General features: G+C 37.5%; 1 protein-coding gene across 1 annotated transcript in view; it reads left to right on the top strand.

The window, feature by feature from the left end:
- Positions 1 to 19,749, top strand: part of LOC100756343 (coiled-coil domain-containing protein 171) — a 332,880-nt gene that overhangs the window by 126,465 nt on the left and 186,666 nt on the right. Inside the window, exons 17-18 of the mRNA XM_035439823.1 lie at positions 11,241 to 11,745; positions 12,562 to 12,678. Of these exons, the coding sequence (XP_035295714.1) occupies positions 11,241 to 11,745; positions 12,562 to 12,678 (622 nt within the window). The remainder of the gene's footprint in view (positions 1 to 11,240; positions 11,746 to 12,561; positions 12,679 to 19,749) is intronic.

Raw genomic sequence — 19,749 nt, 5'->3', positions numbered from 1 at the left:
GGTCATTCTTAGTTGTACGTTTGTAAGAAACTGTACGGAGGATTTTTTCTGAAATGGTAATTTCACTTTATGTTTTCACAGACATCAACCATTTTTTTTCTGTTTTGGTTCTTTATTTTTGTTATAATAATCTTTCATTACCCCAAGGCAGTGAGGATAATAAGCCCTTATTATTATTTTCTAGAAGTTTTATGGTTTTAGTTTTTATGTCCATATGGTCAGTCATAATTAAAACCTGTGTGATGCCTAGTAAGGGCTCAGGTTCATTCTTCTTCCTACATTTATTGTTCCCATGTAATTTGCTTCACTATTTTCTTCACTGTATAGCCTGAGGAGTTGCTTATACTTGGGACACACGGGGTACAGACATGGTGGTCATTTCTGTAGTCATGCCCTTACCATAGTGCAATGCATTGCAGCAGTAATGTAGGCAGCCATCTGGGTCACACCCTGGCCATGATGCCATGCAATGCAGCAGTGAAGTATGCAGCCATCCAGGTCACACCTTTCACTTAGAAAAACACATCTCTGGTCATCCATGTTTTCTGTGTATCATCAGTCAGTTGCTTTTCATTCTGGGGTACTATTCTATTTTGAGACTATATGGTTGTTTTCTTATCTCTGGATACTTGCTAATGGGCCTTTGGGTTCCTTATTTTTTAACAGTTGTGGTTAAATATTCATGGAAATGTTTTTTATGTGATCACAAGGTTTCATTTCTCCTGTATAAATACATGTGAGTCTGATGTCTGGGTTATATGCTAAGTGTATATTTTAAAAAAATCACATTGTTTTCCAAAGTGGTTATATAATCTTCTTAAATTCTTCTGAGCAGTTTAACAGAGTTTTATTTGACCTACCTCTGTACATGTCATTTCATTATTTTTCCTTTCCAACTTTAGTCATCCTAATTGGTATGACATTTAGTTCTAAATTAAATTAAATCAGGTTTAGTGTTCCCTAGTGAGTAATGAAGTTGAGTACTTATTTAAATGTTTGTCATTTATATATTTTCTTTGGTTTATTATATATTCATATTTTTTGTTATTATTTGTTCATGTGATCCAGGTTTTGCTGTGTAACCATGGTTGACTTTGAACTCATGGCAGTTTTCTTATCTTAGGATTGCAGGCATGTGCTACCACACCAGGCTAATAGATCAGTGAAATTGCTTGAATAGGAACAAGCAATTCCAGCTGCTTTCTCCTCTTTCATCTCTCTTTTCCTTCCTCTCCCATTCCCTCCTTTCCCCTTCTCTTTTCTCTCCTATTCCTATCCCTTTCCATCCCCTCCTTTTTTCTCCCCCCTTCACTCTTTGGTTCTATCTGTCTGTATATCTCTGTTTCTGTCTCCTCCCTCGTGTGTGTGTGTGTGTGTGTGTGTGTGTGTGTGTGTGTGTGTGTGTGTGTGTGTGTGTGTGTGTGTGTTTCCTGAATCCAGGAACTTGTAAATGGTAGGAAGCACTTTTACTACCAAGCTATATCCCTGGCCCAGTGCATGTACCCAGCCCTGGTCTCATCCCCAGCTCTGGTCGCATCTCCAGCCTGGTCACATCCCCAGACCTGGTCACCTCTCCAGCCCTGTGCAGTATTTGTCTGGTGTTTGTTTATTTGTTTGTTTTCAAGACAGGTCTCTATGTAACTCTGGCTGTCCTGGAACTCAGTCTGTAGACCAGGCTAGCCTCAAACTCACAGAGATCCTCCTAAATGCTAGGATTAAAGGCACATGCTATTTACTCTTTACTTACTTATTTTATACTGCAACAAGGTTTTCTTCCAGACCAGCCTTGAACTTAACTATGTATCCTAGGCTGACCCTAAACTCAAGGCAACCCTGTTGTCTCAGCCTTCCAAGAGCTGAGATCTTGAGTCACATACTTGGCTTGGGTTCTTTTCTTAGTATGAACTTTTCAGGTTTTGAACATGTTTTAAACTTGTCATTTGTCAGATACATTATTTAAAGATATTTCCTCCTGTCCCATTAGCAGCACCTAATTTATAGAATAAGCATTTTACTTTTTTTCTCATAGTTAGATATTGAACATCCCAGCCAAGTGCTATTCTACCAGTTGAGCTATACCCCAGCAGCATTTGTGTTTAATGAAGTTCATATTTTCATTTTTTGTCTTATAGATTGTTTTTGGTGTTAAGAATTAGCATTCTCAAAGTGCATGATGAGGATTTTCTCTTAGTTTTTCCTTATAAAACTTAGAAGATAAGTTTTATAAGTAGGTCTATGTAAAATTTGAGGTAATTTTTGTAGAGGTGTGAGGTATGGGTTGAGGTTGGATTTTTTGCATATATTTGTTCAGTTGAAAAGATAATCCTTTCTCCCTGCTCCCTTCTTTCTTGAGACAGGGCTCACAATGAGCCACCTGGAATTCCCTATGAAGATCAGACTGGCTTGAACTCCAGAAATCCTCTTGCTTCTGCCTCCCAAGTACTGCAACTGAAGTTGGGCCACCTTATGTAGCCAATAAAGACAACACTTTCTATATTGAATTGCTTTTGTACCTTTTCAAAGTCTCAGATTGCTATATTTATATATTCTGTACTTTATTACACTCACTTCCTGTTTTCAGTGCTACATTAATTTAATTCCAATAGCTAGCAGTTTTTGAAATTCACTTACTTTATTTATGGACTTGTTTAATTATTTGGTTTTTATAAATGAGTTGTTAATAAATAAATAAATAATACTGTAACTTTGGTTGCTTTTATTTGAAAACAGTGATAGTGATTTATAAATACTGTTAGATAAATAAAACCTGTAGAGCTGGTTTCAAAAATAAAACCAGTTTTGATATCCCAGCATATTTTTAGTTTTAGGTGATTCATGCTAGCTGAGTGGAAGGAGAATTCTTGATTTGAAATATATTTGAAATACACCACAATACATCTTGTGTCTGTTTTGCTGAATAATCTGGGTAAAGTAAGTGCATACTCCATTCCATGGACTAACTTTACTTTGCAATCTTAGTATTTATGTTCTTTTTTCCTTTTTATCTGAAAATAATTAAATTAGTGGACCAAGAATGTCCATTCTAGAAGTAAAGATTTTTCATTCTCAGTTGAGTTAGTGTTTATTTCAGAGTTAAGTTGTGACATTTATGTATACTCACACAGATTTAAAATGGAGAAAGAAGTGGGGCTGGTGAGATGACTCAGTGAGTAAAAAGGCATACCTGCCTGGTGAAATCCGCAGAAATAGCTGACTTGAACATCGGGGAACTCTTGCTACCCAGACTGATAGCTGGAATACCAGCATGGGACTGATCCAGACCCCAGGAACATGGGTTTCAGTGAGGAAACCTCAGAAATCTACGGGACCTCCTGTAGTAGTTCAGTACTTATCCCTAACATAGGTGTGAACTTTGGGAGCCCATTCCACATAGAGGAATACTCCCTGAGCCAAGACACACTGGGGTGGGTCTAGGCCCTATCTCAAAGGATATGATAGAATCTGATGACACCCTATGGAAGGCCTCAGCATCCAGGGGAGCAGAAAGGATATGTGATAGGCAGGGTTTTAGTTAGAGGGGTGGTAGGGGAGGACGGGAGGGAGAAGGGAACTGGGATTGTCATGTAAAACAATCTTGTTTCTAATTCAAGTAAAAAAAAATCTGCAAAAAAAAAAAAAAAGAAAAAAAATGCATGCCTGCTGCCAAGCCTGATAACCTGAGTTGGATCCCCAGGACCCTTTTTGTCTCTCTACATGCATACATGCATGCATGCATGAGTGCGTGTGCGCACATACATACATACACACACACACACAATTTGGCATGTGTGCACCCCACCCCCATCCAAGAACACAAAATAAATTAATAAATAAATAAAATGTTAAAAGCAAAATGGAGTAAAAATGAAAGAAATTGATGTTTGTGGTTCTACATTGCATTTTAAATTTATTTACTATATATGCATGTATGTGTGCATGCATGCATGCATGTATGTATATTTTTTATGTATGAGTACTCTGTCTACATGTATGCCTGCACACCAGAAGAGGGTAGTTCTCCTAATTCATGTTTCTCTTAGACTATTTTCCTGAGAAATAGATTTAGTATAATGCACTATATTTTACTATGAGTCCTGTTAAGAAGAATCTGATCTTTGAACAACAATAATCTCTCAAAGCTTAGTTTATTTCTTATGAAAGTTATCAACATTCTGTAAGTTTGGTCACCATGATTAGATACTAGGATCCTTTCCTTCCACAAGATTATTGGGAATCTTGGAGGTTATCTTTTTAAAATGCACTATATTTTAAAGTTACTGTTGTAGGTAAAAAAAATCAAGATGATTTTATGTAATTTAACTAAAATTAATAAATACTTCCTGCACTATATGATGTATATATGGAACACTGTATTTGTTGTGGAAGCACTAAACAGAAGGGTATAGTGCATTGCTCATTTTTTTTTTAACAAATAGAAAATTCATTTGGAGAGGCACATGAACAATTTGTACAGTATAAGGTTTGTTAAAAGATAATATACATATATTAATTACCAAAGGAATGCTGTAAATTTGTAAGAACAGGCCACAGTTTGAGAAGGAGAAAAGTCTCCTCTTCACAGAGGAGAGAGAGTTGAGCCATTCCCATCTGCATGTCTGAAAGGGGAGGAATGGGACAGGTTAGAACTGAGAGGTGACACTGCTAACCTTTTGAATAGTTTGGTTTTCAACAAAACATCAACAAACCAAGCATCTTTTTTTCTATCAATATATTTACTATGTCTAATGAAAAGGAGAATGTCTTTCACACACACTCCCTCTATTCCCACCCCAGGAGGATCTGGCTGAACCAAAGGGACTTTTATAATTTGTATTTCATTAGAAATAAAAGCATAAACTTAAGCATATTTCATCTTTTGGCACATGTGTTTGACTTGCTAAACTTATGTAATGATAATATTTTAAAGAAATAAATCCTTATGGAGTTTGAGGGTTCATGTACATGCACACATATAGCATGCATTTGATACAGATAATTCAATTGCTAGATCATAGAGTGATCTGTTTAGCTTGCTGAAAAATGGCCAAACTGTCATTGAAAGTGGCTGTACCATTTCAACCCCACAATCCCTCTATGAGAGATCAGTCTCCAAATTTTAAAAGAGATGTATTTATATCATACGTTTGTGTTTGTCTTTTTCCCCCAATATTGTCATTGCATAAGGCAAGGTCAGTAACTTAGACAAGTTGTTTTGACTGAAGCCCTTGGTGTCTGGAACCAGTTTGTGGTTTGCACTATTGTCTGCTTCCTAGGTGTCTGGCACAGTGTTTCAAAGTTTTCAGGGTTCTACAAACTAAGCAGGCAGCCCTGAAAGCCCATTCTTCAGGAAGTACACTCCCACAGGGAAGAAGGTATCCCTTTTCCAGATTTTGGACAGACCTTTGAATTTATCAGTGAGAAGAGGAAAAGTAGTCAAGTTACATAATTGTTTTGTTATGCTCAAAATGTTTGGGTAAAAGATACGCATCCTGTATTTTGAGTTATTAAAATTTCAAGATAAGACTGGCTTTCTGGAAGAATTTGAGGTTATTATTATTATTATTTTTAAGTTAAACACCCTGAGGTAGGGCAAGCCATTTCAGTATGAGGAATGCTTTTGCCCCATATGAAATTGATGTGTGCTATAGGTAGAGAACAGTGGATTTTTAAGGGCAGATTTGCTGTACAGCAGATTCTAGCCTGACCATCAAACAGGCTTTGTTCTTCAAGAGAACTTCATAGTAAATAATGTATATCTCTGGGAGTCCCCGTGGAAAGTCAGAATCGATTTAAAACAGAATTTTGACTTGTAAGTTCTAAAATATATGTGGAAATTACCTTGTTTTTACTAGATTTTCTTTCTCTGTTCTTTACATTGTAAAGCATTTTTCATCAATTAGGCTTTTATTCAGTTGCTGTTCTGGACAAAACTCTGCTAAGCCCAGTGATTTTTTTTTTTTTATAGAGTTACTTAATTCACTCAGTATTTGTTAGATACCTGCAGGGTATAGAGCACTGTGATAGACTGCATAGTAAGTAATTCTTGTCCTTTAGGAACAATCAGTGCAGAGTATTCAGAACTGAGGAGATGCAGACACATGGAATCAGTAGGTAACAGTGTGGTGATTGGACGCCTAAGTGCTTTTTAAGTTCAGACAAAGTCTAGATCATTGTGAATGGGAATGATAGTAAAACATGTCACAACAGACAGCTGAAATGGGCCGTGAAGATGTTCTGATGGTGTGAGGGGAGATGGAAGGGAGCTAGAGAACAATTGCAATTGTGGCATGAAGCAGTCAGGTTAATGTAAAGGAACGGACCAAGCTCTCCATTTTCATTAGCTGGAGGACAGCTTCACAGGGGAAGGCTTGTGACTTAAGGGAAAGTCCAGGAATACTTCAGATGGGAAGGCTGCATAATAAGATAGGTGAGCCCAGCCAAAGGACTTGGGTTTAGCTTCATTATTTATAAAATGGACCTATCTCAGAAGTTCAGTTGTATGCTGTGAAGGAGTTTGAGATTCGTTATGCGCTAAAATGAACTAAGTTTTTCTTAATTTTTGTTTTTACTTTTTAGCTATTTTGTTGGCATATGAAGTTTCATAATGCTCTCTTTCTCACTCTGCTTTCGTTTTCTCAAAACATGGTTTCTCTGTGTAGTCCTGGCTGTCCTAGAACTCGCTCTGTAGCCCAGATTGTTGGGATTAAGGCATGTGGCACCACCTCTGCCTCTGCCTCCCGATTGTTGGGATTAAGGCATGTGGCACCACCACGGCAGCATTTTAATATATACATGTATGGCATTATATTTTGTTCTTGTTCATTCCCTGAATCTTTTCTTTAATGAGCCCTTCAACAATCCAGTTGATATATGCTAGTGGCAATAATGCTTTATATATTTGAAATAAGTAATAAAATTAGCAAATAGTATCTTTTCCCAGATTTTTTTTGGAGACACATTAAAAGCCTGAGATCCAAAGTCTGTATCTCAGGGTCAGCCTCTTGTATCCTCATACACCTTCTGAGTTTTTTCCCCTTTTGCTTTTCCTTGAACAGGTGGGCCTGACTCTTGTTGAGTCTAGAATTAACCTTCAGGGCTTGCTTTTCTAACCACATGCCGTGTGACTCTACTGTGACTTTGCAGTTAAATTAATGTTTCTGATCCTCATGTTCATTTACTTAGTGTAGTAATATTCTGGGATTGTATGCCACCTTACAGCTTTCCTGGGGGAGTTAAATTCCTTAACTCTCCACCCAAGCCTCTCAACATGTTCTCTAACTGCTCGGATGCCACCATTCCCTTTTCTCTAGGCCTTTTGAATTACTTGTACTCTCATAGAGCTTGGTGTCTTACTTTCTGGCTCTTATTTTTCCAAATACTTATTTTTCTGATTCATCTAGCTATACCCAGAGTGTCACTCCCTCTTTTCTTAAAGATTGCTTCCCACGTGAGGGTATGTATATGGAAGCAGTGCTTGTAGGCATTGCTGCTCATCTTGTATGTTTTAAATAGCCATTCCTCCTGGGGCACTACCTACTTTGCTAATGGTATTTGTGTGGTGCCCTGGGACATAGTTCATTTACACTGGTAGAATAATGCTGCCACAGATTGACCCTCAGTGGAGATGTAGGTGGGGGCAAGATACAATATGTGTATTTTCTCAGTCCTTCATCGCTTACCATTTCTATCACAGGCAGGACTGGACCAGGCCTAAAAAAGGAAGTTTGGGTAAATAAAAACAGTTGAAATGTGCTACAGAAGGAGAGAAACTATTGCTTTCCTCCCTTCTAGTATTGGTACACTTTTAATGTTTATTTCCTTATTTTATTCCTTGACAATTTCATACATTTCTACATGTTTGGTCAATTTTCTCTCCCTATTGCCCTATTTCAAAGGCAGTTTAGCAAGGAAGTCTCTGTCTTTGTCTTTCTCTGTCTCTTCCTCCCTCCTTCCCTCCCTCCCATCCTTCCTCTTTCCTTCCTCCCTCCTTCTTCCCTTCCTTCCTCCCTTTCTCCCTCCCACCCTCCTTCCCTTCTTTTTCCTATTCTTTTTTTTTCTTGTGACAAAGTAAGTTAAATCGAGACAAAGTAAGTTTAAATAGAGCACCGGTGGGGAGCTTATTGGAGCAACTCACCTGTTGCTATGATACTAAAGAAAATGGCTTCTCTTCCACCAGCATCCTTTAACTGCCAATAGCTTCTCAGGTAGAGCTGGGGCCTCCTGAGTGACTCCCCTGCTTGTGATGGGATTTTGTTTCTGTGCTGGTAACCATAGCTCCTGTGAGTTCATGAGTACAATAGCCATGCCATCTTGAGAAGAAGGTGTTTCATAGCATTCTGCCACATCCTTTGGCTCTTCTATTTTTTTCTACTCCCTCGCCTGTAGTGTTCCTCGAGCTTTGGAGGGGGACATTATAAATGTCTTGTTTAGGAATAAACACTCAATAGTCACTCAATCTCAGCACTTTTATCAGTTATGAGTCTGCACATTAACTGTTGTCGACAGCAAACAGAATATTCCTAAGACTGCACTAATCTATGGGTATAAACATAAATATTTGGAAGGCAGTTTGACACCCTGTCCATTTAGCAAAACAACAGTAGTAGCTGTTCCCTGAACCCCTCCCCTAGGGCCCATGAGCTCCCAGCTATGGTCTTTTGACCATATTTGCAGAACTGGGCATGAATTTCCTTCAGTGGATTAGGGCCTCAAATCTAAGCAGAAAGTGTTTGCTTACCCCCCACGACAGTCTTGTAACTGTTGCATCTGTAGATATATCTTGCCTAGTAGTTCACTATTATTACAGCTTGAGAACAGGGTTCATAGCTGGGAAAGATGATTGATGTCTTTGCTCTCCCAGAAGCTTGCATAACACCTTCTGGCACCATGAAAGTTAGCCATGGGTGAGTGGGGGGGACCTTTGATTTCAGTTTCAGTATGATTTTTTTGATGTCCTGCAACCAAAGTGTGTGGTGTTTTCAGGAATAGGGTCACTAGTTGTTGCAGACAATGAAGAACAAAGGTGATATCTTGTATTCTTTTAGAGAACCTTGGAGCCTTCTTCCCTAACAACTCATCAGGAAGCAGCCCATATTTGGCACCATGACTTCTGGAAGCAGCATTGTCCACCTGTACAGGGTGCTTCCTTTTTTGGAAGTTAGCTTGTAAGATAGGTTTTCACATGACCTTTGCATGCATCCTTAGCTTTTGCTAATAACCCTCTATTCTCTTTTCTCTCCTGTTCCTTAGACCCCATCCCTGCTCAAATTATTCTGCTTCCAATATTGTCCACCTCTACCACATCACATTCCTTCTACTATTTCCTTCTCTTGCTTCTAACTCTCTGGTCTTTACCATCACTCCCAACGTAAACAGTCAAATCTAAACATCCTAAAGTAGGATCCACTCACGAGAGAGAAACTAATGTGGTATTGGTCTTCCTAGTCTTTGGATACCTCACTTAATATACAATTTCCAGTTCCATTCAATAGAAAATCCATCTCTAAAATTCAATTTTTCCTTTCCTGAAGGGAAGGCATGCAATAAATTAAATCATTCAAATAGTGATTTCTTTTATGATTTCATTTTCCCTTTACTTGCTTGCCTGTGCCTCTGAGTGTCTCCTACTCTCTGTCTTTGGAAAACTATCTCCTAGGATTTATTTTCCTCAGTTGTCATGTCTACTATCTTGAAATTATTTTGCTGTTGCCTACCAGCACTGCCCATGATAGCCTTTGACACCACATCTTGCACTGTGGCCGAGTGTTTTCATGACTTGTCTTAGATGTTGATGTTTTTTGAGGCTCTCCTGCCAACGTGAATTTTACAAGTGCCTTTTGTTCTTCTGGGTGATCACTGGGCAACTCTTGAATAAGACATCATATACCTCTCCCAAAGATCAACTTTAAATTTTTCACATAGTACAGTTTAAGCCAGTAGTACAAAGAGAAATAGTTCCTTTAATGTCCCGAAGGAGTCTCATTATGAAGACAGAACTTGACTTTGCCATGCTGATGCTGAGGATAATATTTCTCTGTTTCTAAATGACTATCATAGTAGAATTGAACTCCCTTAGTTTTCTATTCAAGAGAAAGAGGTTCATGGCTATGTCATGATGGTTCACTTTGAAAATAAAAAAGAAAAATCTAACTGCAGCTGTTAAATCACGGTTGTTTGCAAGGTTAGATTAAATTATTAAAGGGTTGCTATTAGCTAGCCTCCTTATTAATGGTGTGGGTTTAAATTTTGTTCTTTTGCATAACTCATTCCTCCTTTTCCTTTAATTGTCATATTCCTCCAAAAGCTTGTCAACATCATTTTGTCAAGTGCCCTTTGGTCCTCTGACAACCTGGCATGTATCTACTATAGCATTACACCATAATGGTGATTGATCTCACTGTTCTCATAGCATATTAAACTTTGTGAGTAGTCTGTAATATTTATTGAATGATAAATGAATAGTAAAGTGGAATTTATTAGTTTTAAACCATTTCTCCTTTACCTCCACAAACCATAATGATTGCATATAAGATCTCATAGATGACCAGTTTATTTCTAGTTTCTAAAATGACTATCTGGTTCTTTAAGGTGATGTTTATTTTTGGTTTCAAGTTAAAACTGGATTCTAAGAATGTGAATTAGGGAAAGAGGGTTAAAGAGCTGCTGAGGCCTGGCTCACCACTGCCCATTTCTCCTGCTCTAGAGCTGCTGTGTGCTGCCCTGCTTGGGAAGTTAGAAGCTGAGACAAGAGCTTGTATTCAGCGTCAGTCTCTTCTAGTCAGAAATGGTTGGCTGTTGATTGATTGCTGTTTCCTACATCATTAATTTAACTTTGTTTATTTTGGAAAGAGTGATATCTTTTACTATAAAAAACCCAGTTTTCAGTGTAGTTTCCATGTAAGAGGAAATAATAATTATTGAGGAGTGGAAAAGAAGAAATTAGACCCATAAAGCATATTTCCCTTTCTACATATGTGTATTCATATGCAAGTACACAGGAAATTCATGAAATACTTGCAAATTTATGTATTTTGGTTTATGGAAAGCTTCTGTGTAAGAGATTTTCGAGGTCAGTGTGCACATTCAGATCTAAGCTGTGTGGCCCACAACAGCTTTTTATAACACAGATCTTTTGAAGGGAACTAGTAGTTTCAGCTAAAGTATATCTCTTTGTATTAACAAAAATTAGTAAAATACTTCTTTGTTTTAAGATTATGTGTATTATTTGACTTCTTTTATAGAAATTTCAAGAAATTGCAGAAAAAAACATGGAAAAGTTGAACCGTATTGAAAACTCACACGAACAATTGGTTCTTGAAAATTCACATTTCAAAAGTGCATTGGCCAAGACTCAGAGGGAACAGACGTGCTTGCTAGCGGCTTGTGCGCTGATGGCCGGTGCATTGTATCCCCTTTATAGCAGGTCTTGTGCCTTATCCACACAGAGAGACTTTCTCCAGGAGCAAGTCAACGGCTTGGAATTGTTCAAACTGGAAATTAGAACTCTAGCCCAGGCACTGGCAGCAGTAGACGAAAAGAAACAAGAAGAAGCCAAACCAAAGAAAAAAGCATTCAAAGGACTGATTCGTGTGTTCCGGAAAGGTGCAATTGCAATTTTGGCAGCAAACAGACTCAAGATTTTGGGCCAATCCTGTGCCTCTCTTTTTACCTGGATTGAAAGTTGTAAAGAAGGCATAGGCATGCTGGTGTGTACAGGAGAGCCCAAAGACAAGCACAAATTTCCAAGTAAGATAATTTGTGCTTTTAAAAATCTAAGTTATATTGAAGTGAAATACAATGTGTGTGTGGTTGGCTATTATACAAAACCTTCAAAGAATTATGCAATACATCAAATCATATAACATAGTCCAGTTTATCTTCAGATGTATATGTGTATAAATATATATTTTATAAAAATTATCCTTGATTTTTTGTTGTAAACTGATATTAAGAAGCAAATATATATAATTTCAGTATTGTCTAACTTTATTATGTTTGAATCATCTTTTTTTAAAAGGTATAGTGGAGAGTTTATACATCAGTTATTCAATTGTGACAATCTGAATAAAAGAAACCTTAAAAATTATCAGAATAAGTTATCCATGCTTTCAGTATGAAATCAGAATAAAATGATGAGAGTTAAAAATACCTTGAAGAGTTGTTTAAAAATGAGGCAAATACAAATTTCCACCTGACATTTCTTTGGAATGTTTTACTAGTTTTGAGGAAACAGATTTAGTTGTTAACTTTTAAAAATTCATGCCTTCAGATCAACCCCAAGGCTAACTTGCATGAAACAAGTGCTGGCTTTTGTACCCTCAACCCTCATGCAACTTCTAAGAATCAGGCTATTGTAACACAACCAAAACTAAAGGAAATGTCTGTCTTTCTTGATGCTTGTTATTTAATGTTAGGATAGTCAGATGTAACTAGATTTTCCATACTAGGGAACATTAGGCAAGCAAAGTCTGATATACTTAAGTAGCTGGTCGCTGCCTTGAAATTTAAGTGTGGATGTGAATAACTTGTAGTGTTTCATGATGGATCATTACACTTCTGCAGAGCATCAAAGGGAGCAGTTACGTTGTGTACAAGCACTTACTTGGTTCACCAGTTCCGACCTTCTTGCTGCAATCATCAGTTCTATGACTGAGCTGCAAGAAGTAATTAGTAAAACAGGTATGATCACTTTTTATGTCTATGCAAAGGATACTTAAAAAATGTCTAGAAATCGAGCAGAGGGGGTAGGGGTGGGGGCTAGTGGGGATTGGGGGGAGGTGAGGGAGAGGGAGAAGGGATTGACATGTGAAGCAAGCTTGTTCCTAATTTGAACTAAAAAAAAAAAGAATTAAAAAGTAAAAAAAAAAATACCCAGAAATCTCTTATGGTACAAATGATAATAAATTGTCTTGGAGGAAATAGATCTGTATTTTTATTTAGTCGCAGAGAGATTGTTAAATATGTATTTAATGATACAGTAAATGAAAGTAAATTTTGTTGACAAACTTTATCTATTTCCTGTGAAAGGCACACCATTAGTTTTCTCTCTTTTATTTATTTTTAATTTTAACCTTTTAAATGTGTATGGATGTTTTGCCTCCATGTATGTATCTATGTGCCATGTGTGTTCCTGGTGCCAGCAGGGGCCACAACAGGATGTTGTAGTTAAGGTTGTGAGACACCATGTGAGTGCTGGGAATTGATCCAGGGTCCTTGGAAAGATCAGCCAGGACTCTTAACCCCTGAGCTGTCTCACCAGCCCAAAGTTTCCTCTTTTTAAAGTAATGGAGACACTGTCACTTGGTTTTAGTTTTCTGGTCATAAGTTTCAGAAGCTTGAGCAAAAGGAGCTGAGCCCATGAAAAATGCCTCATCTCATTTGGTGATATATGCATTCTTGAAATTTGTTTGTTTCCCCTGACTCAGGTTGTGTGTATTCAAGTGTATGTGTGTATAGGGAAGGTATAATGGAGTTTCTAAGCTGTAAGAAATGTTGCCGTGCTCTGAGTGAGCTGTACTATAAATCAGTCACAGTCCTTATGATGCATTAGCAGTAATATTAGTGTGGCCTGACCTGCTAATGCTTCCCTGTTAGGGAAGTATAAGCACACAGGGGTGATAATGTGAGATATAATTTAAATTTTAAAGATAGGTCAATGTAAATGAGAATCATTTCATTAAAATTTTGGGTATCTAAACCTAGACTCCTCTCTCAGGAAGCTATGATGCTCAGATTATTTTTAAGTGTGGCCACTGATGTTGATAATCCAAAAGCATATTTAATGTATTATCAGAACATTAACATGCTGGGTTTGAAGTAGAAATAAAATTAAAATTTTAATTATTTAAAAAGATTAAATGATGACATAATAAATATTAAACACACGCATATAATTTTAGATATATAGCCGGGTGTTGGTGGCGCACGCCTTTAATCCCAGCACTCGGGAGGCAGAAGCAGGTGGATCTCTGTGAGTTCCTGGTCTACAAGAGCTAGTTCCAGGACAGCCTCCAAAACCACAGAGAAACCCTGTCTCAAAAAGCAAAAAAAATTTTTTTAGATATATAAAATAATATGATTCCTTCAGGCTGTTTCAAACAAAATTATATTAGAAATTTTGGTTTTATGGTTTTGCTTTTTATTCAAAGCAAAAATGTAAGTTTTTGAAAGAACATAATAATAGTGTTTGGATTTAGTGTAATAAATAGATGTGATAGCCATATTATCTTAAAATTAGTTTTAAAAAGTTATTCAATGAGTTTCACCATAGCAGTTTCATGCATATCTGGAATTATACTTTGATATTATTCCCCCCTCTCACTGCCTTTCCTAACCCTTACCACTCCCTGTTTTGCTGGTCCCTCTCCTTCTCTCAAATCAATAAGAGAAAAAAACCCAGCAGTATTTGTCTGTCCATTTCCTGTAATTATCATGATTTAATTTTCCTTTGCAGTTAAAAATAATTTCACTGTGTATGTTCCACATTTTTTCTAATCATCTAAGCTTAGCTAATTTCTTATCTGTAGTGAACAGTGGAGCAGTAACATGGATGTGTAAGGATCTTTATGGTATAGCTCCGTCACTCAGTCATCCTATTTTTAGTTTTTTTGAGAACTTCCATACTGAACTCCATATCAATTGAATCAATTTATATTTACAACAACATATAAAGGCTTCTCTTTCCTCACATCCTCCCCAGGATTTGTTGTCATCTTCTTTCTTAAAGATAGCCACTGTCCTCTGGCTGAGATAGACTCTCTCACATTGGTATTAATTCACATTCCCTTGATGGCTAAAGACAATGAATACATTTTCTAGTACTTAATGGCCATTTGTATTTCTATGTTTGAGAACTGTCTATTCAGATCATCAATGCATTTATTGATTAGATACTTTTTTGGTGGTTAATTTTATAGTTCTTCATACATTCTAGACATTAACTCACTATCTGTTTATAATTGACAAAGACTTTTTCTCATTGAGTGAGCTGTCTACTCTGGTGATTGTTTTCTTTGCTGAGCAGTAGCTTGTTATTTGTAAGTAATCCAGTTGATCAATTCTCATTTTTTTTTCCACTGGAATACATTTCAGTAAACCTCTTCTTTTGTTTAGATCTTGAAGTGTTTTGCAAATATTTCCCTCTACTAGTTTCTAAGCTTCAGGTCTTACTTTAAAGACTTTGATCTATGTTTTGTGTCCCCCCCCCTCCCGTCCCCCGTCCCCCGTCCCCGCAAGGTGAAGTTTTCAAGGTGAAAACTATGAATCTAGTTTTATTTTTCCACATGTGGAAACTCACTTTCCCCATCACCATTTGTTGAAGAGGCTGTGTTCTCTCCAGTGTATGTTTTGAAATAGTGTAAAAAAATCAGGTGGCTAGGCCTATGTGGTTTTATATCTGGGTCTTCTGTTCCATTGATCTATATGTCTGTTTTTATGTCAGCACTGATGGGGGAGGTCCTTCTGTGTATATGTTTGTCTTATTGGTTGATAAATAAAGCACTGTTGGCCAATAGGGAAGCAAGTTAGGCAGGACTAGGAGAGAAGAAGGATTCTGGGAAATGTAGTAAAGGGAGAGAGTCACCATGTGATCCCAGGAAGAGAGGACACATAAGGCCGGCATCCTCGGTAAGATAAGTCCTTATAAAAATATATAGATTACTAGTTATGGTTGATAATTAAGACTGAGCTAGCAAGTAAGAAATCCTAGTCATTGGCCAGCAGCATTGTAGCTAATATAAGACTCTGTGTGTTATTTGGGGGTCCTAAAGCGGCGGCAGAACCCAAGCAACTGGCAGAAGAGTTATCGTTACACAGCACCATGCTGTTCTGTTACTGGATCTCTGTAGTATAGTTAGGATTAGGTATTATGTTACCTCCAGTATTGCCTTTTCTGTTTAGGAGTGTTTTGGCTGTTCTTGGTCTTCTGTGTTTCCATATAAAAGTTAAAGTTGTATATTATAGTTTAATAAAGAATATAATTGGGTTTTTGATGGATTTTGTTCCTGGCTTTCGTGGCATAAATTGCTTTGCTCCACCAGGCCCCCTTGCTATGATGTAATCACATTTCCGAAATCTTTCTTCACTTCAGTTGTTTCTGTCCGATATTTTCATTATAGCGACAGGAAAACTAATGCAGGACAATAGAAGAATTTTCCCAAACATAATGAGGGACTAATGCATTTTTAATGTATATATATTATATTTATATAAAAAGACCAATAATAGCAATATGTTATGCATCAATAGCAGCAACAGCTTTTCCAGGTTCTGCAGTCATTTGAACAAAATTGTAGAGACATCCAGCACACTCCATTTAAAAAAAACAAAAAACAAAACAAAACAAAACAAAACAACAAAAAAGTAAAAAACAAAATCCCAGAAAACAGCACAGTTCTGTTACTCTTGTGGTACTTGGCACCATTTTTTTAAAATTAGTTTCTCAATCATTATCTGGGAGGAAACCATTCTGAGCAACATCATTAAAAACAGCTCTGATAAAGCAGGTCACTACTATGAATCATAAAACAGGTCCACATATGAGTGAGTACATATCATGTTTGTCTTTTTGTGATTGGGTTACCTTGCTCAGAATGGTTTCTTCAAGTTCCATCCATTTTCCTGCAAATTTCGAGATTTCATTGTTTTTTTTCTGCTGAGTAGTACTCCATTATGTAAATGTAACACAATTTCTCTATCCATTCTTCGTTTGAGGGGCATGTAGGCTGCTTCCAGTATCTGGCTATTACAAATAATGCTGCTATGAACATGGTTGAACATATGTCCTTGTTATATGAATGTGCTTCTTTTGGGTATATGCCTAGGAGTGGAATTGCTGGATCTTGTGGTAGACTCATTCCCATTTTCTTGAGGAGTCGCCATACTGATTTCCAAAGTGGCTGTACAAGTTGGCACTCCCACCAGCAGTGGAGGAGTATTCCTCTTTCTCCACATCCTCTCCAGCAAAAACTGTCAGTGGTATTTTTGATTTTAGCCATTCTGACAGGAGTAAGATGGTATCTCAGAGCTGTTTTGATTTGCATTTCCCTGATGGCTAAGGATGTTGAACACTTTCTTAGGTGTCTTTCAGCCATTTTAGATTCCTCTATTGAGAATTGTCTATTTAGTTCTGTACCCCATTTTTTAATTGGATTGTTCTGGAGACTAGCTTCTTGAGTTCTTTGTATATTTTGGAGGTCAGCCCTCTGTCAGATGTGGGGTTGGTGAATATCCAGTCTGTGGGCTGCTGTTTTGTCTTGCTAACTATGTCCTTTGCCTTACAGAAGCTTCTCAGTTTCAGGAAGTCCCATTTATTAATTGTTGATCTCAGTGTCTGTGCTACTGGTGTTATGTTCAGGAAACGGTCTCCTGTACAGATTAATTCAAGGGTATTTCCCACTTTATCTTCTAGTAGGTTCAGTGTGGCTGGGTTTATGTTGAGGTCTTTGATCCATTTTGACTTAAGTTTTGTGCAGGGCGAAAGGCTTGGGTCTATCTGTAGTCTTCTACATGTTTGCATCCAGTTATGCCAGCACCATTTGTTGAAGATGTTCTCTTTGTTCCATCGTATATATTTGGATTGTTTGTCAAAAATCAGGTGTGTGGGTTAATATCAGGGTTTTCAATTCTATTCCATTGGTCTTTCTGTCTGTTTTTGTACCAATACCAAGCTGTTTTCAGGACTATAGCTTTGTAATAGAGCTTAAAGTTAGGGATGGTGATGCCTCCAGAAGTTCCTCTATTGTATACAGGGTTGTTTTGGCTATCCTGGGTCTTTTGTTTCTCCATATATAAAGTTGAGAATTGTTCTTTCAAGGTTAGTGAAGAATTGTGTTGGGATTTTGATGGGGATTGCATTGAATCTGTGGATTGCTTTTGGTAAGATTGCCATTTTTGCTATGTTGATCCTGCCTATCCAAGAGCATGGGAGATCTTTCCATTTTCAGGTATCTTCTTTAATTTCTTTCTTTAGAGACTCAAAATTCTTATGGTACAGGTCTTTCACTTTTTTGGTTAGTGTTACTCCAAGGTATTTTATGTTGTTTGTGGCAATTGTAAAGGGTGATACTTCTCTGATTTCTTTCTCCACCAATGTGTCATCCGTATATAGTAGCACTACAGATTTTTTTGAGTTAATCTTGTATCCTGCCACTTTGCTAAAGGTGTTTATCAGTTATAGGAGTTCCCTGGTTGAATTTTTCGGGTTACTTATGTAGACTATCATATCATCTGCAAATAGTGAGAGTTTGACTTCTTCCTTTCTGATTTGTATTCCCTTGATCTCCTTTTGTTGTCTTATTGCTCTAGCTAGAAAATCAAGGGCAATATTGAAGAGGTATGTAGAGAGTGGACAGCCTTGTCTTGTTCCTGACTTTAGAGGAATTGCATTGAGTTTCTCATCATTTAATTTGATGTTGGCTGTTGGCTTGCTGTATATTGCTTTTATTATGTTGAGGTATGTTCCTGTTATCCCTGATTTCTCCAGGACCTTTATCATGAATGGGTGTTGGATTTTGTCAAAGGCTTTTTTGGCATCTAGTGATATGATCATGTGATTTTTTTCCTGAGTCTGTTTATATGGTGGATTATATTGATGGATTTTCATATGTTGAACCATCCTTGGATCCCTGGGATGAAGCCTACTTGATCGGGAAGGATGATTTTTCTATATGTTCTTGGATTCGATTTGCCAATATTTTATTGAGAATTTTTGCATAATGTTCATGAGGGATATTGGTCTCTAGTTCTCTTTCTTAGTTGTGTCTTTGGCTTGGGTTATCAAGGTTATTGAAGCCTCATAAAAAGAGTTTGGTAATGACCTTTCTGCTTCTATTGTGTGGAATACTTTGAGGAGAATTGGTATTAGCTGTACTTTGAATTTATGGTAGAATTCTGCACTGAAGCCATCTGGCTCTGGGCTTTTTTTGGTTGGGAGACTTCTGATGGCTGCTTCAGTTTCATTAGAGTTTATAGGTCTATTTAAGTTTCTTATCTGTTCTTGATTTAATTTTGGTAAGTGAAATCTGTCCAGAAAATTGTCCATTTCCTTTAGATTTTCAAATTTTGAGGAATATAGGTTTTCAAAGTATGACCTGATGATTCTCTGGATTTCCTCTGTGTCTGTTGTTATGTCCCCCTTTTCATTCCTGATTTTATTAATTTGCATGTTCACTCTCTGCTGTTTGGTAAGTTTGGATAAAGGTTTGGCTATCTTGTTGATTTTCTCGAAGAACCAACTTTTTGTTATATTGATTCTTTATATTGTTCTCCTAGTTTCCATTTTATTGATTTCAGCCCTCAATTTGATTATTTCCTGGCTTCTGCTCCTCTGGGGTGTATTGGCTTCTTTGTTTTCTAAAGCTTTCAGTTGTGCTTTATTCTCTAGTGTGATTTTTCTCCTGTTTCTTCATGTGGGCATTTAGCACTATGAACTTTCCTCTTAGCACTGCTTTTAGAGTATCCCATAGGTTTGGATATGTTGTTATTGGATTAAGGTCTCTTTATTTCCAAGCACAGCCGGGTGAAACACAGGCCAGAGCTAGGTTAAGAACCCAGCCAGCGCGGCCAGAACAAAGAGAGAGCCCCGTCCCCACGTGCAGTTCCTTAAGAAGCCCCCTTTACGTCATTCCGGCTTTCCTTCATCCCGCCCTTATCGGCGAGTCCCCAGGTCCACCTGGTACCTGCCCCAGGACTATTGGGCGGGGCTAGGGTGACTCCCTACAATTCCCCTTTTAGTCTAAGAGAGGATTAAAA

This window comes from Cricetulus griseus, chromosome 2 (genome assembly GCF_003668045.3).
Source record: "Cricetulus griseus strain 17A/GY chromosome 2, alternate assembly CriGri-PICRH-1.0, whole genome shotgun sequence".
Taxonomy (NCBI): domain Eukaryota; kingdom Metazoa; phylum Chordata; class Mammalia; order Rodentia; family Cricetidae; genus Cricetulus; species Cricetulus griseus.
Note: the sequence above shows the minus strand (reverse complement) of the source record. Positions and strands in the feature narration are given on the sequence as shown.